Raw genomic sequence first — 17,058 nt, 5'->3', positions numbered from 1 at the left:
CTTCCAGCATGCCCTAATAGCTGTAGGCTGTCCAGGCACGATGGAAGTTGTAGTTTTGCAACAGCTGGAGGGCCACAGGTTGGGCATCCCGATTTTAACGTATACAAAAAACAGTGGCATCTATTTACCATAGAGTTAAATTGTATAAAAAAAATAAAAAAAAAGGAGGATGCAAAAGCATAGTGTGCTACACGTTTCTATCCTTTTTTTCCTCCCCAAACATAAACGTTAAATCGAAGGTAAAAATGTGATGTGAACCCACCCTTACAGGCACGTGGTGACATATTTCCCTTAAAGGTGTACCTGATGAATCCTGTACAGCAGCACAGAGGCTGTCAGGCTCCATTCTCGGTAACGCAACTGAAAAAATGTCAGTGTTTTTGATAGATTTGTGAATTCAAGACATGCTGATATAGTGAGAACAAAAAAGAAAAATACAGTTGGCTGTAGAAACAGAATTTATTGATCTAATTATCCAAGAATAAAAATAAAAAAAGAGAATAAAAAATGTGTACAGTTTCTTCCAAGCACAACTAACGTCGCCCACAGTCCAGACTCTGAACTACCTCTTCTTAAAGCCATACTTCTTTCTCTCATAAAAAAGATCTGTTTTGGAACTGCCCAAATTTACAATTTTAGGGCAACCATCTCTCTGCAATAAACAAAACAAAACGTAAATGGTTAAAGTCAATGAAGAGTCAAGCAAATTAAAAATATACACTTTTCTTCCTCTATGGTGTCTGTTAACTCTGCTACATCCATATTAACAAATTGACAATGGAGTATTACTGCGTTACTAATATATAAAGCTGAGTGTATGTATGTGTGTATGTCTGCATTAGCCAATAGAAGCCTAGTCACATGACCCTTATCAGCAAATAGAAGCTTGCAGGCCCTTAGTCTCCACATACAGTTTTACACCAGGTTTCCATAACAACCCAGACATTTTTCTTGACTGCTTTAGGTCAGCTTTAAAGGGGCAGGACGCTGTGGATGACACTGTTAAAGGGAGCAGAGTGCTGTGGAGGTCACAGTTCAGGGGGATGCAGGTAGGATGGCCACCATCAAAAGATGGACTTAAAAACCTGGCCCCCCCGGTCCTGCTAAGCAACCCCAAACCTGGTTAGGCCACGCCCCTTGTTAAAGGGGGCAGGGAACGGTGACGGTGGAGGTCACAGTTAAGGGGATGTTCCGTTATGGAGGTCAGTATTAAGGGGCAGGGTGCTGTAGAGGTCACTGTTAAGGGGGCGGGTTATTGTGGAGATCACTTAACGAGACAGGGTACTGTGAAGGTCACTAATAAAGGGTCAGCCGCTGTGAAGGTCATTGTTAAAGGGGAGGGCGCTGTGGAGGTAACTGTTAAAGGGGCGGGGTACTGTAGATGGCATTGTTATAGCGGATGATGTCGATATCTTAACGACACACAAACATTAAATTAAATATACCCCTGCAAAGCCGGGTCCTTCTGCTAGTATGGTAAACTGTATCATAGTGTATAGGGACATGTTCTACAGAATAATGGTAAGACCCAGTGCGCCCAGGCATACTCCGGCAGTGCTGGAAACCACAAAGCCTTTGAGTGATTAATATATTGGAGAATATATAGGTGCTACAGCTAACACAGGCAGTATGGCGGTGGAGCATCACACAGGCTGTGCACATGCGTAGAGAGAAAGCAGAGAACTGGAACCAGCATGTAAAATAAAAATCTGAAACTAAACGCAGGTTGCAAACGGAACAGAATAAAGGAGACTGCAGACAAACGTAAGAGTATTTTGGCTGCGAAAAGATATCCCCAGGGAAATGACTATTAGATCGTAGGGGTCCTACCACTGGGAACAAGCACCCTCACACCTCTCAGAGCCCCTAAAGTGAACGGAGCAGTAGATCGGCTATACGACCTGCAGCTCAACTCATCTCTACAGGAATTTGCTGTACTCATCTGTCTCCGGACCTCCGGTAGAGTGCGCACGCTTGATCTGCCACTCCTTCATTTCAGGGTGATCCGAGGGGTAAGGAGTACCCGTTTTTGTGATAGGTGAGGGTTCCAGTGGTAGGACCCCCACAAATCTTATATTTATATGGGATAGAGGATAACAAACAAAATGCCTCTTCAACCCTTCGGATACCGGAGGTTTTTTCGTTTACATTTTTCTTCCCTATATTCCTTGAGCCATAACTTTTTTTTTCCGTTCACATATGGGTAAGCTGCATGATGGATTATTTTTTGCGGGATAAGTTATACTTTCTAATGCCACCATTTAATATGGCATACAATGTACTGGGAAGCAGGAGAAAAAAAAATTCTAAATGGGGTGGAATTGGTAAAAAATGCAATTCCTCCACCGTTTTACAGGTTTTGTTCCCACAGTGTTCCGTTTGCAGCAAAACTGACCTGTGCCCTTCATTCTCTGGGTCAGTACGATTACAATATATATGTCTAAATAGTGTAAAAATAAGTTTAAACTTTGAGGGGAAAAATATACAATTTTGGAGTGTGTGACCTTTTGTTCACATATTACTTTTTTGGGGAAAGAGAAGCGATAAAAAATAAAAATTTTTTTGCCATTTGGACCTTTTTTTCAATTATGTAATTCGCCATATTAGAAAAATATTTTTAATAGTACGGGCGTTTACGGTGATACCCATGATGTTATTTAAACTTTATATTTACCGTAACTTTTTTTTAAAATGATTTTGAAGCTCATATTTGAGCCTACAAAATCCAATTATTATTTTTTTATTCTGAACAATCATGGATTTTTTAGATCCAATAATTGTTCAGGATTGCTCATTTCTTATGTTGGCCTGCCCCCTGCTGGCCAAAATAAGAATTGCAGCTTCATCCTCATCGGCCGCAGAGGATACTGCTATTCTGGGTTTTTCACCCTTTAGATGCCATGATCTCACCTGATCATGGCATCTAAAAAGGCCATAAAGAGGACCTTTTATTGGTCCAAACACTGAACTAAGTATCATGACATATACATGACAACCTGCCAGGACCTTATTGAGTGCGTGTGTATGTATAATAAATAAATAATAATATATATATATATACACACACACAGACATACACAGTGTAGGAAGGTTGAAAAATTCATACGTATAAACAGTTTGCATGATAGTTAGGCCTGATTCAGACGTCAGTAATTTATCAGTCTGTGCTCTATCTGGATTGTAGCCACATAGAGCACAGACCCATTAATTTTTTGGGGAACAAATCATTGGCTCATGCTAAGAAACCCAGAGTCTGCATCCATTCTGGTCCATTTTCTGTACAAAAATCATTCAAGTGTATTGATCTGAAAAAAAAATTATAATATATATATTAGTGTGCTCACATCTTTCTCTTGAATGGTGCACTCCTTGCAATAGTAAGCGTCAGACACTCCAGGGCCTCCACAGATGACACAACGACCTTGGTAAGAGCCATAGTTACACTCATCACAGATCCGAACCAGTGTACAAGGGCGCACATAAGAATCACAAATGACACACTTTCCGTCACCTACAAAATAACCAATGTTTTTTGTTAGCGAATGCAACCAATAATGCTACAAGGAAATTTATATAAAACATTAACAAAACAATGATACAGCAGGTTCAGCTGACTTACACCAGTGGTGGGCCGGCTGACCAACAAAGGACTATGGATCAGGACTAAAGGTAACCTTAGACAAATATTTTCTCCAAAAGCAGAGATGCAGATATTTGCCACGATAATAGGAACCACAATATATCTGCTCTGCATGAATTTCTTGAATAATAGTGAAGTAACTAATAGAACTGTAACATTTACCACTTACAACCAGGAAAACTCTGGACGATTTTAGTTTTGTTTTCCTTTACGTCATTCACCATATAGGATTAATAGTGTTAAATTTTAATAGTACGGATGTTTTTGAACACGGTGATGCCCATGATGTGTACATTTTTTAAATTGGTTATGTATTTTTATTTTGGGGAGAGAGGGGTGATTTGAACTTTTATATATTTTTTTATAACTTATTTTATTTTTAAGTCCCCCTGGGTGGCTAACTGGCAATCATTAGATTGCCCATTGTGTTCTGTGATGGCGATCATTGAACACTTAATTTACAATATACCAATACGGTGCTGCCACCTGGTGGCCTGTATTGGTATATTTGCTGTTGGAGCCTGCTTAACCGGCTCACGATCGCCGTACGCAGGATTGCGTCTTCGCGGCGGTCGTGTTGTTCTGGGTGGACGCGCCGATGCGTCCTTCTCGCGAGACGCCTGATTTCGGGGAAAGCCGGCCAGCGCATGCGCATTGCGGGCCGGCAAAATTCAAAGGACAAGTTCGTCATCAACCTGCCAGCCAATGATCGTGGCTGGCAGGTTGATGATTTTCAAAAAAATGAATCAGCAGCCAGCTAACCCATCATATTAGTAAATATGATGTGGTTATATGGCTGCTGTGCTCCTCTGCTCCTTCTTTTGGTCGGTTGGTTCCAGCAGAGGAGCACACATCACTGTGAGTACCCACCAACACCACACTTAGCCCCAGATCACCTCCCAGCACCCAATTAACCCTTTGATCACCCCTTCTTGCCCCTGTCAATCACTAGTGAAAAGGAAAAAAGTGATCAGTGCAAACTGTCACTTTTTTTTCACTGGTATTGACAGTTAGGTTTTAGGTATAGTTTAGGCCCCTTGGTTAGGTAGTTTAGCGTTCAGTTAGCGCCCAGCCCACCGCACCGCAGTCACTGATTCGCTGATTAGCGTATCACTAATCAGCATTTGTACTTTTATAGTATCTGGAAGTGATCAAAACTGATCACCGTCCGATCTATAATAGTATTAGTGTCACTTTAGTTCGCCCTCCACCCAAAACGCAGTGTTTGCCCGATCAGGCCTGATCGGTCGCCCACACGTGCGTTCACCCACGCCCGCCCCACTGCAGTGACAAAAAAAAATTTTTTTTTTGATCACTGCACATTCACTTTACACGCACTGCGGCGATAAAAAAAATCAGTTTTGATATTTTTTATCAATCACAGCGGCCTCCGGTACTTCGTTAGCCTCCCCTTTGTAAGACAGGCTTGCTTTTTTTCTTGGGTAGTCTCAGGGAATACCCCTAAATTTAGTTGCCCAAATGTCAAACAGGGGGTATTCTTCTGAAGAGGCCTACAGGCTTCTGACCCAGTCGGATGAGGAATGGGAACCCTCATCTGACGAATATAGCGGGTCAGAATACGAACCTGTAGAAAGCAGTGGCTCTCTGACCCAAAGTTCGGACGAGGAGGCTGAGGTCCCTGATAGCACCAGGCGTACCCGGCCCCGTGTCGCTAGACCGCAGGTTGTGCAGGATCCGCTTCAAGAGCAGCAGAGTGGGGCTGGTGCTGTCGGATTACGTGGTGAGGCATACACCAGCAGCCCAGCCCTTCCTGGACTTAGTACCAGCACTGCCGTACAACCTGGTGAAGTGGCGAGCACCAGAAGGGCAGTTGAAGCTGGTACGGTGGCACGAGCAGTAGTCACCCCGTCGCAGCCACCGCAAAGACGTGCCCGTAGAGCCCCTAGAATCCCTGAGGTGCTGGCAAACCCTGATTGGCAGTCCCCAACTTCAGCCGCACCTGTAGTTTTCCCTTTCACTGCCCAGTCTGGAGTTCGGGTTGAGACAGCTCAGATCGGTTCGGCCCTGGGATTTTTTTTAGCTGTTCTTGACTGCGGAGCTCTTGGACTTAGTCGTGGCCGAAACAAACAGGTATGCCACACAATTTATAACCGCCAACCCGGGAAGCTCTTATGCCCAGTCTTTCCGGTGGAAACCAGTCCAAGTTTCCGAAATTAAAACTCTTCTGGGCCTCCTCCTCAATATGGGTCTAACTAAAAAGCATGAATTGCGGTCATATTGGTCCACGAACCCAATTCATCACATGCCCATGTTCTCTGCTGTTATCTCCAGGGCACGATTTGAGACCATCCTGCGTTTCCTGCACTTTAGTGATAACAGCACCTCCCGTCCCAGAAACCACCCTGCTTTTGACCGGCTCCACAAAATTCAGCCCCTCAGACCATTTCAACCTGAAATTTGCAGATTTGTATACCCCTGAGCAAAACATCTGCGTAGACGAGTCCCTGATACATTTTACCGGGCGCCTTGGCTTCAAACAATACATCCCAAGCAAGCGCGCCCGGTATGGGGTCAAATTGTATAAGCTCTGTGAAAGGGCCACAGGCTATACCCACAAATTTCGGATCTATGAGGGAAAAGATCAGACCCTGGAGCCGGTCGGTTGCCCTGACTACCTGGGGAGCAGTGGGAAGACAGTTTGGGACTTGGTGTCACCCTTATTCGGCAAGGGGTACCATCTTTATGTGGACAATTTTTACACAAGTGTGGCCCTCTTTTGGCATTTGTTTCTAGAACGGATTGGCGCCTGTGGTACCGCGCAAACTAGTCGCGCGGGCTTCCCCCAACGGCTCGTTACCACCCGTCTTGCAAGGGGGGGGGGAGAGGGCTGCCTTGTGTAACGAAGAACTGCTTGCGGTGAAATGGAGAGACAAGCGTGACGTTTACATGCTCTCCTCCATTCACGCAGACACGACAATACAAATTGAGCGAGCAACCCGTGTCATTGAAAAGCCCCTCTCAGTCCACGACTATAATTTGCTCATGGGAGGGGTGGACTTCAATGACCAGATGTTGGCTCCGTATTTAGTGTCCCGCAGAACCAGACGCTGGTATAAGAAGGTGTCTGTATATTTAATTCAATTGGCTCTGTATAATAGTTTTGTTCTCTACAGTAAGGCTGGGAGAACTGGATCCTTCCTCAAATTTCAGGAAGAGATCATCGCGAACCTCCTGTACCCAGGAGGTTCCGTGGCCCCATCCACCAGTGTAGTTAGCCGTCTACACGAGCGACATTTCCCCAGTGTCGTTCCTGGTACCTCAAACCGACCGCCACCCCGAAAAAAATATTGTGTCTGTAGCAGGAGTGGAATAAGGCGTGACACCCGCTATTTCTGTCCTGACCACCCTGCCCTATGCTTTGGAGAGTGTTTCCGAAAGTACCACACACAGGTACACCTAGCATAGGGATCACATCTCACAGGACAGGCACACAGGGCTATTAGGGCCCATTCACTCACAGCTGCTGCAAACATCTCCTTTCACCTGGAACAAAGTGCATAACGCACTTCACCACATCTTTGGGCAATTTGCGCTTTGCACATTGACCCATGGGGAAGGAGAGGTTTGTTCTATAAAAGGTAAAAAAACTAAAAATAAACAAAACAAAAAAAAAAAACAGTAAGCAAAAAGGTTAATGTTTAGTTCAAAAAGTTAAAGTTATATGTTCTGTTCCAAAGTTAATAAAATTATTGCGTTGCGGCCTGGTTTTTTCATTTTTTTACCTTCCAGGTGGACCAACCGATCGACTAGCTGCAGCACTGATGTGCTTTCTGACAGAAGCATTGCGCTGCTGTCAGATTACACGCAAGTCGGTGTATGCGGCGCTGCAAGACGAGATTTCTACTCTGCAGTAACAGATACGTTTGCCAAGGCATACGAGCTGAGGAGGAGGCGGTGTTCCTATGCTTTGGCAAACACTTTGTATGTAGAAAAAAAATAAAAATCCCGGCAATGATTTATTCATCCACATCGATTGATGGGAATGGAGAAATCTGGTTTGCCAGGGCATACGAGCTAAGTGGGTATGGATGTTGGGCAGAGCTCCTATGTCCTGGCAGACGCCTTTCCCCTTTTTTTTTGGCAGAGATTTTTTCATCCACATTGATCGATGCGAATGAAGAAATCTGTGCCGTTCATTTTTTTCTTTCAGCCCAGAGGCTGAACGGAAAAAAAAAAATCTCATTACCTGTATGCTCAATATAAGGCCCCATGCACACGGCCGTGTTTCACGGCCGTGGAACCGCGGCCTGGATCCCTCCTGAGAGCAGGAGCGCACGGCGTCACTGGTTGCTATGACGCCATGCGCTCCCTGCTGCCGCCGCAATACAGTAATACACTGGTATGATCTATACCAGTGTATTACTGTACTGTGCCGGCAGCAGGGAGCGCACGGCGTCATAGCAACCAGTGACGCCGTGCGCTCCTGCTCTCAGGAGGGATCCAGGCCACGGTTCCACGGCCCGCACACGGCCGTGTGCATGGGGCCTAAGGAGAATAGCAGAAACTCCTAATGCTGGCCATACATGTAATGATTGCGGAGACCCTCAAATGCCAGGGCAGTACAAACACCCCACAACTGACCCCATTTTGGAAAGAAGACACCCCAAGGTATTCGCTGAGGGGCATATTGAGTCCATGAAAGATTTACATTTTTGTCCTAAGTTAGCAGAAAGTGAGACTTTGTGAGAAAAAATAAAAATAAAAAATAAAATCAATTTCCACTAACTTATGCCAAAAAAATACATTTCTATGAACTCGCCATGCCCTTCATTGAATACCTTGGGGTGTCTTCTTTCCAAAGTGGGGTCACATGTGGGGTATTTATACTGCCCTGGCTTTTTAGGGGCCCTAAAGCGTGAGAAGAAGTCTGGGATCCAAATGTCTAAAAATGCCCTCCTAAAAGGAATTTGGGCACTTTTGCAGCCTAGATGCGCAAAAGTGTCACACATGTGGTATCGCCGTACTCAGGAGAAGCTGGGGAATGTGTTTTGGGGTGTCATTTTACATATCCCCATGCTGGGTGAGAAAAATATCTTGGTCAAATGCCAACTTTGTATAAAAAAAATGGAAAAGTTGTCTTTTGCCAAGATATTTCTCTCACCCAGCATGGTTATATGTAAAATGGCACCCCAAAACACATTCCCCAACTTCTACCGAGTACGGCGATACCAGATGTGTGACACTTTTTTGCAGCCTAGGTGGGCAAAGGGACCCACATTCCAAAGAGCACCTTTCGGATTTCACCGGTCATTTTTTACAGATTTCGTTTGCAAACTACTTCTCACACATATGGGCCCCTAAATTGCCAGGGCAGTATAACTACGCCACAAGTGACCCCATTTTGGAAAGTAGACACCCCAAGGTATTCCGTGAGGGGCATGGCGAGTTCCTTGAATTTTTAATTTTTTGTCGCAAGTTAGTGGAATATGAGACTTTGTAAGGAGAAAAAATAAATCAATCAATCAATCATCATTTTCCGCTAACTTGTGACAAAAAATAAAAAGTTCTATGAACTCACTATGCCCATCAGCGAATACCTTAGGGTGTCTACTCTCCGAAATGGGGTCATTTGTGGGTTTTTTCTACTGTCTGGGAAGTGTAGAACCTCAGGAATCATGACAGGTGCTCAGAAAGTCAGAGCTGCTTCAAAAAGCGGAAATTCACATTTTTGTACCATAGTTTGTAAACGCTATAACTTTTACCCAAACCATTTTTTTTTTTTTTGCCCAAACATTTTTTTTTATCAAACACATGTAGAACAATAAATTTGGCAAAAAATTTATATATGGATGTAGTCTTTTTTGCAAAATTTTACAGCTGAAAGTGAAAAATTTCATTTTTTCCCCAAAAAATCGTTACATTTTGATTAATAACAAAAAAAGTAAAAATGTTAGCAGCAATGAAATACCACTAAATGAAAGCTCTATTAGTGAGAAGAAAAGGAGGTAAAATTCATTTGGGTGGTAAGTTGCATGACCGAGCGATAAACAGTGAAAGTAGTGTAGTGCAGAAGTGTAAAAAGTGGCCTGGTCATTAAGAGGGTTTTAGGTAGCGGGGTTGAAGTGGTTAAAGGGGTTCTGCAGTTTGTTTTAACTGATGATCTATCCTTTGGATCTGACCGGCGGGGGGAGGGGGTCCGACACCTGGAACACCCGCTAATCAGCTGTGGCCTTCTCACTGTTTACCGCTGGCCCAGTGACATCGCGACTAGTACTGGCCTGGGAGCGGGCAGTTAATACTAGTCGTGACTAGGGTTGTTGCGGGTATCGAAATTTCGATACCCAATCGATACTTTTGTCCCGGTATCTGTACGATACCGGGATTTCAGTTTTTTCAATACTGGGCTGCGCTTCTGCGCAGTCTAGTATCTCTGAACATGAGCGCGCTGCTATCGGCGCGCTCATGTTCTCTGAACAGCACGGAGAGAAGGAAGCTGTCCTCCCTCCCCCCTGTGCTGCTGCCACCAATGAGAAGAGAGGGGCGGAGGAGGGGCGGACGCACTGCGCCACCAATGATAGGACTATTCCCACACAGAGCTGCGCCCAGCGATGTCTCAGCACTCACCATTAGTCCTGGGCGCCGCTCCGTTCGCCCGCAGTGCCCCATTACTGTCTCCTCTCCTGCTCCACATGCTTTTTACTATCGGAGCGATGGGAGGAGACATCAGCTTTACTAGTGGGCGTTCCTTCATCCTGCGCTGCGATTGGACGGCGCTACAGCCAGGGAGAAGTAACGCCCACTAGTGAAGCTGATGTCTCCTCCCATCGCTCCAATAGTAATCAGCAGCATGTGGAGCAGGAGAGGAGACAGTAATGGGGCACTGCGGGCGAACGGAGCGGTGCCCAGGACTAATGGTGAGTGCTGAGACATCGCTGGGCGCCGCTCTGTGTAGCCTAATAGTGAAAGTCTGGAGTCCCATATAAAGTAGTCAGTCTTTAACACAATACAGGAGGCGGGTGCCGGCAGCAGAATCGCATTGCCGGCACCCTGCCCCTGACAGGGAGCTGCGATCAGCGGCAGTTAAGCCCTCAGGTGCGGCACCTAAGGGGTTAACTGCCGCTGATCTGCCAGTACATGTCTCCTGTATAAAGGGGTAATTATCATCGGTGGTGCAGTGTGCCCCCCCAATCCCATTAAAATCATTGGTGGCACAGTGCGCCGGCCCCTCTCAACCCCCCAGTATTAAAATAATTGGTGGCAGTGGGCACAGGGTCCTCTCCCCTCCCCCTTATTGGTGGTGCAGTGGCAGTTTCTGATCGGAGCCACAGCTGTGTAATCCTGGGGCTCCGATCGGTTACCATGGCAGCCAGGACGCTACAGAAGCCCTGGTTGCCATGGTAACATCCCTGATGCTGTGTGCACAAAGCAGCAGGGACAGTGTGCACAAAGCACAGAGCAGCAGGGACAAAGATCTATCAGGCTGAATAGGACAAGGGATGAAAGATCCCAGGTTCTAGCCCCTAAGGGGGGAAATAGTTATTAAATAAAAAGTGTAAAAAACAAAAAAATAAAAATAAATATGAAGTATAAATCACCCCCTTTTCCCAATTTCACATATAAAATATATAAATAAACATATTACATATCGCCACGTCAGAAAAGTCCAAACTATTAAAATATAAAAAAAAATCTAGGTGGTGAACGCCGGAACAGAAAAAAAATAAATAAAAACTGCGCGATTCGCCATTTTAAAAAATGCAGAATGCACGTGGCCTTTTTGGTTTATTTTTTTCGTGTGGTATCGAGTATCGCAATACTTTTTCATGGTATCGAAACCGAATAAAAAATTTGATATCGCAACAACTCTAGTCGTGACGTCACTGGGCCCGCTGGTCAGATGCTGATGATCTATAGGTAATCAGTTAAAACAAACTGTAGAACCCCTTTAAGGCTTCTGGCTATTACGCTAAGGTACCAGTTTCCCCAATCTCAGACGGGAGGGCTGTTACGGGAGCAGGAGCGCGCAGCTCCCGCACCACTCAGATGCTGTGGTCACATATGACCATAGCAACTGAGGGGGTTAAATGTATGCAATCAGCCTTATGACTGATCTAATACATCCGCCATGGATCTCTGCTGTTTGAAACAGCATAAACCTGGCTGCTTTGGCGCCCGCTGCATGGACGAGATCTTTAAAGTGCCAACTATATATGGTATTACAGTACTTTTATACTCATGACCTATCAATATCTGATCTGTGGCAGTTGATACCCCGATGAACAGCTGTTCTGCAGTAGATCCAGCGTCAAAATTACACAGTTGTACCCTTCGTGTAATGAAGTAATTCTTACATTGAAGTTAATGGGAGCAGCGCTGCAATTTCCAGTTTTGTCCACTACACAAATGATGGCGCTGGAGCTAATGCAGAACAAGTAATCAGTGGAGGTGAGGGATCCCCACCAATCAGATACTGACAGCCCATCCTGAGGATAGGGCATCAGTATAAAAAGTACTGATCAACCGTGTCACATTTTTTGATTACATAAATTATGTTTAAAATACTTACATTTTTCGCACAGTCTGCCTATAGCTGAAATTTGAAGAAAAAAGAAAAAGATTATTAAATTGGATTAACAATAACAGTGATATTTGACACAGTCATCTTTAAAGGGGTTGGCAGAGTCAAATAAATAGTCAGCTGAAAATGTGTAAAATAATAAAAAGTGATATTTACCACCTTTCTCCCCTGCCGCTTATTATGCGCCACTGCCCCTATCTTCGTGGCTGAAGCTGTGACCTTCCGTGCTTTCCACATCACCTCTGCAGTGATGTCCCATACATTGCTGAAGCCAGAGATTGGCTGCACAGTAACCTGTGTGCACATGTCACTGCTGCAGCCAGGAAGATGACAGAGGGGCAGGAAAGTATCATTTCTTTTGGTATTTTATCATATTTACAGCTGCCTGAGTTTTTATTTAACTCCAATAACCCGTTTAAAGAGAACCTGTCACCTCAAAATGCAGTGCAATCTGCAGGCAGCACATTATAGAGCAGGAGGAGCTGAGCACATTGATATATGGTTTAGTGGGAAAAGATTCAGGAAAACTTATGACTTAGAAGTTTAAATCTCAGCCTTTTCTGACTCCACTTAGACACAGGGGAGGTGTTATCAGTGACTGGTAGCATTCCCTGTGTAAGGCCTCAGTCACATATCAGGATCACATCTGTGACAAGATGGCCATCAGTTTATTGGTGAACATGTCTGTGAAAGATCCGTGTTTATTTCGTGTGTTATCAATATTCCGTGGACGATGCTAGGCTGAAAATTAATTTCCAGAACAACTCCAACCAATGGTCCATGTAAACCACTGACAGAACGTGCCATCTGGGTTTTGTCAGTGGTTTTCACAGACCCATAGACTTCAATGGCCGTGTTTAGTCCACATCATGGACCAAACTAGTGCATGGTTTCTCCGCTCACGGTCAGTGAAAATCACAGATGTGTGAACAAACATTAATATCTGTCTGGACACAGACCGCACACATCTGTGATTCACTGATGTGTGAATAAGGCCTAAGTGTGTATACAGACGTAGCGGTCAGTCACAGCAGGTTATATAAAGGTATCACTTCTCCACAGCTCCTCCAGCTCTATAACGTGCTACATTCTGTGGTGACAGGTTCCCTTTAAAGGGGGTTGTGCAGTGCCACCATATTGATGACCTATCCACGCATCTTCACCTGAATAGGACGAGCAGTTGTAATAAGGGTACTTTTACACTTGAGACAGGACAGATCCGGCAGGCTGGTCTCCCTGTCGGCTCTGTCCTTCCGCTGTTTCGCCGCTCCATCCCCATTGACTATAATGGGGACGGGGGCTGAGCTCCGGAGCAGCACGGCGAAAGCCACCGGACTAAAAAGTCCTGCATGTCTGACTTATTAGTCCGGCGGCTTTCACCGTGCTGCGCCGGAGCTCAGCCCCCGTCCCCATTATAGTCAATGGGGACGGAGCGGCGGTCCGGCGAAACAGCGGAAGGACAGATCCGTCCTGCCGCAAGTGTGAAAGTACCCTTACACAGTCACCTTTACAAAGAAGACGGCGCAGGTACTTTGTAGAGGAAGCTGCGCTCATATGAGTACCACTACCGATTGACGGTGTGCCGGGAGTTGGTTCCCAAGCAATCTGATATTATTGACCTATCCTGGGGATGGCTCCTCAATATCGTAGCACTGCATAACCGCTAACGTTAAATGTATAAATGACAAGTTTTGCTGAGCATGGATAAGGACGTGGTGCTCACAGAAGTACCGCTGCCTTCTCAAACAGTTGATCAGTCGGGGTCCCGGGTGTCGGACCCCCACCGATCAGAGGACAGGTCATCAGTATTTAAGTCTCAGAATACTAATCATTAAAATATCAGCAAAAACCAACAAATTCATCTTGCCATACAGAATAGGCCCAAAATACATAGATACAGAACAGTAAATGTACAAGGCAAACAAGTACTGAGGAGGAGGGAAAAAAATAAAAAAGGGGGAATTGCACAAGATACCGACTATTCATTAAAGAGGACCTGTACCATGGTGACCACATTACCTGGCACCTAGCTCCCGATGCTTGTGCTTTTTGCTTGTCTTTGAGCCCTCTGTTCCCAAGCAAACTATGCCAGTAGTTTTTATTCTTGATATGCTATTCAGGCCATGCATTCGGAGGGTTCTGCCACACGTCATAGGTGTGCCACATTTTGGCTTGGAAAGGGGGTGGGGAATAAAAATGAACCCCCCAAAAAGTTTTTATCAACATACCTGCGTTTATGGAGCATTTTCTTCCAAAACACACTGTAAATGCGGGTATGTTGATGCAAAACCCATACGTGTTTATGGGTTGAGGTATCCACAGCACAGCCGATAGCTCACGGGCCCACTAGAATACAGAAACAGGGCTGTCCTGGGCAGGCCATCGCTGGTAATGGGGTCACTGACCAGCACAGGGAACAGAGTGGCAGGACTTACAGGACCACCACCCTCTACACCCTGCGTGGACGTCCACGTCCCTGCTAATACATGAGAACTGGCGCGCCATGTCTGCTACCACTGAAAGCCCTTCCAGTGGTGCTTAGTCCGGATTGACGGCATCTTACCCACTCCAGCCTGCTTCCTGCAGAAAATAAGATCAGGGTGATGTTTCGCCATTCTCCCCTCTTCCCCGGGCCGGAATCACCACTGAAACACGCCGGTCTGCGTCTCTAGCCTCGTTCTCACACGCACAGTTCCCGCACCTGATTGGCTGCCATTTTCATTGAACTATGACCTCGCATACTTTCTGCTCACGTGATACAGCGCTCTCTTTTTTTTTTCCCCCTCTTTTTTTTATTTACAATTTTCTTTATTGACAATGGTTCAGGGCACAGAGCAGGCACGGTCGAGAGCTAAAAGCATGCCTCCCAAGTGTCCCTCTTTTTGACCCAAGTCCCTCTGTGATCCTTAAATGTCCCTCGTTTTGACCTGGGGAATTAATGCTTAAATGTGCAGTAATAAATGGCCCCTTACTAAAGTGTCTGGTTTCTATTTGTATATTAGATAACTCATTATTTGGTGCAATTTGGACCTTAAAATATCTATAATCCGGTGATTTATCTGCTAATATTTTTAAATGGATGTTGAAGTGCAAGAAAAAAATTGTCCCAGTGGACTATGTGCATTATGTCATTAGGCATCTGTACATGGTTGTCCTGGGGGGCCACTGTTAGGCCTCTGGCTGCCATGGCACCCCCTTATAACACTCTCTGTCTATAACCCCTTAGAACTTGTAAAAGCATCCCCTGGCGCAAGAAACTAATTTGTCCTAATGTATTGAGTCGATCAATAGATAAAATTGAGTATCTGAGAAAAGTCTGATTTATTGCAGAAATAACGCGTTTCGGAGATCATTTGTACAGGAGCAACAGGTCAGCTTGGTCTGAATGACCGCAATGATTTAAATGCGTTTTTGTAATATTGTATCTCTTTGTTGTAACATGTTTGTCAATGATCTCTTGTGTGCACGGCACCTGGTTGTTGTGGGTTACCATGGCAACCTGATGCCAGGGTATAAGAGGTCAGCACATATGAGCGTGCACCTGTAGTGGCCTGAGGAAGCACGATCACTCGTGTGCGAAACGGCCGTCACCACTGGTATGTGAATCTGGCTAACTGCTACCTTGGTGAGTGCTGCCTATTTTTTTTTCATCTCAGTTTGCAAGATTTAATGACTTTATCATTTGGATTGTGCACCATCTTGTTGGTTTTTGTTTGGAGGTATTGAGAGGCTTGTGCAGGCACACACCAGTGTGAACACGCATCAGCAGTGCCACCTGTGATTCTTTTGCTGTTGTCTAAAGAATTCATCTTCCGACCGGAAGGACGGTGATCCGGTTGGCAGAGAAAAAGCCCAAGATTGGGCGTCCTCTTTAAGCAATGAAATAATCATACCCACATATTGACACTCATCCCCAGAAGAGTATGGACGCAGCTTAAAGTATAATTTATATGACTCCCTGAACCGGATGAAATTGTCACTACCCCCGGAAAACCTGTCCAGGAGAGAGCCACCTTCGGTCCAGGACAGGCCTGGGACCCACCACCGGAACCAGCAGCCTGTGGACTCTGAATCTGCAAGACAGTTGCGCGGAGGTCTGCTACCTCCAAAGTCAGATTCCAAAGCGGTTCGACCAGTGCAGAGATAGTATCCATAGCTGCACAGATCAGAACAAAAATGTCGATATTGGCTTGGGATAATGTCACGGATGTAGTAGGGGAGAACACCAAAAGACAACAAGAAGGAAGGGGGAAAGACACTAGGCCTCACCGCTAGGGAAGGAAAAGGGGCACCACCTATAAAACACTGCTCCTGGCACTAACTCCTATCTGTATGGGCACCTCTCGATGGTAGAAGATACCCATACACAGGAACCTAGAAAACCATGGTGACCCCCAGATACCCTAAAGATAATGACAGGGCAGAGACCACCCGTTCCTTCCCTGGTGAAGGAACTAGCGTCTTACTGAGGCATAGTAAACATCAAGGGGGGGGGGGGATACAAAACACAACAAGCAGAACACTTAACTTCTATGGATGAACAGGACTTCAACACGAACGACACTCCAGCAATTCCAAGACCAAATGAAGCTATCCCAAGCAAGGAGTGATGGGAAAAGTCAGACTAAATAGGGCGAGGTAAAGGTCACATGATCCACACCTGAACAGGAGGTGTGGACATACCAGCAACACACAGATAAAGTGAAACCGAAAGAGGCTGTCAGATCACTAATGTGTAGATAATCTTTCAGACCTTCTGAGACCTGTCACATATGTGACACTTGGCTCAACAGACATTTCATAGAATTTAGAAACCCTTGGTTGTGAAAATGGCAAATTATTATTTTTTATTATAAAGGGCCAAGTTTTTGATTTTTAC

The 17,058-nt window shown here is 45.2% G+C and overlaps 1 protein-coding gene across 1 annotated transcript; it reads right to left on the bottom strand.

Moving 5' to 3' along the window:
- Window positions 1-440: 440 nt before the first annotated feature.
- Window positions 441-14,900, bottom strand: PHF5A (PHD finger protein 5A). The gene is made up of 4 exons (XM_044301509.1): window positions 14,743-14,900; window positions 12,168-12,191; window positions 3,345-3,511; window positions 441-652 (listed from the first exon to the last, which is right to left on the bottom strand). The coding sequence occupies exons 1-4, from the start codon at window positions 14,792-14,794 to the stop codon at window positions 563-565; spliced, it is 333 nt and encodes a 110-aa protein (XP_044157444.1). The 5' UTR covers window positions 14,795-14,900; the 3' UTR covers window positions 441-562.
- Window positions 14,901-17,058: the final 2,158 nt, after the last annotated feature.

Source organism: Bufo gargarizans, chromosome 7 (assembly GCF_014858855.1).
Source record: "Bufo gargarizans isolate SCDJY-AF-19 chromosome 7, ASM1485885v1, whole genome shotgun sequence".
In the NCBI taxonomy this organism is placed as follows: domain Eukaryota; kingdom Metazoa; phylum Chordata; class Amphibia; order Anura; family Bufonidae; genus Bufo; species Bufo gargarizans.
Note: the sequence above shows the minus strand (reverse complement) of the source record. Positions and strands in the feature narration are given on the sequence as shown.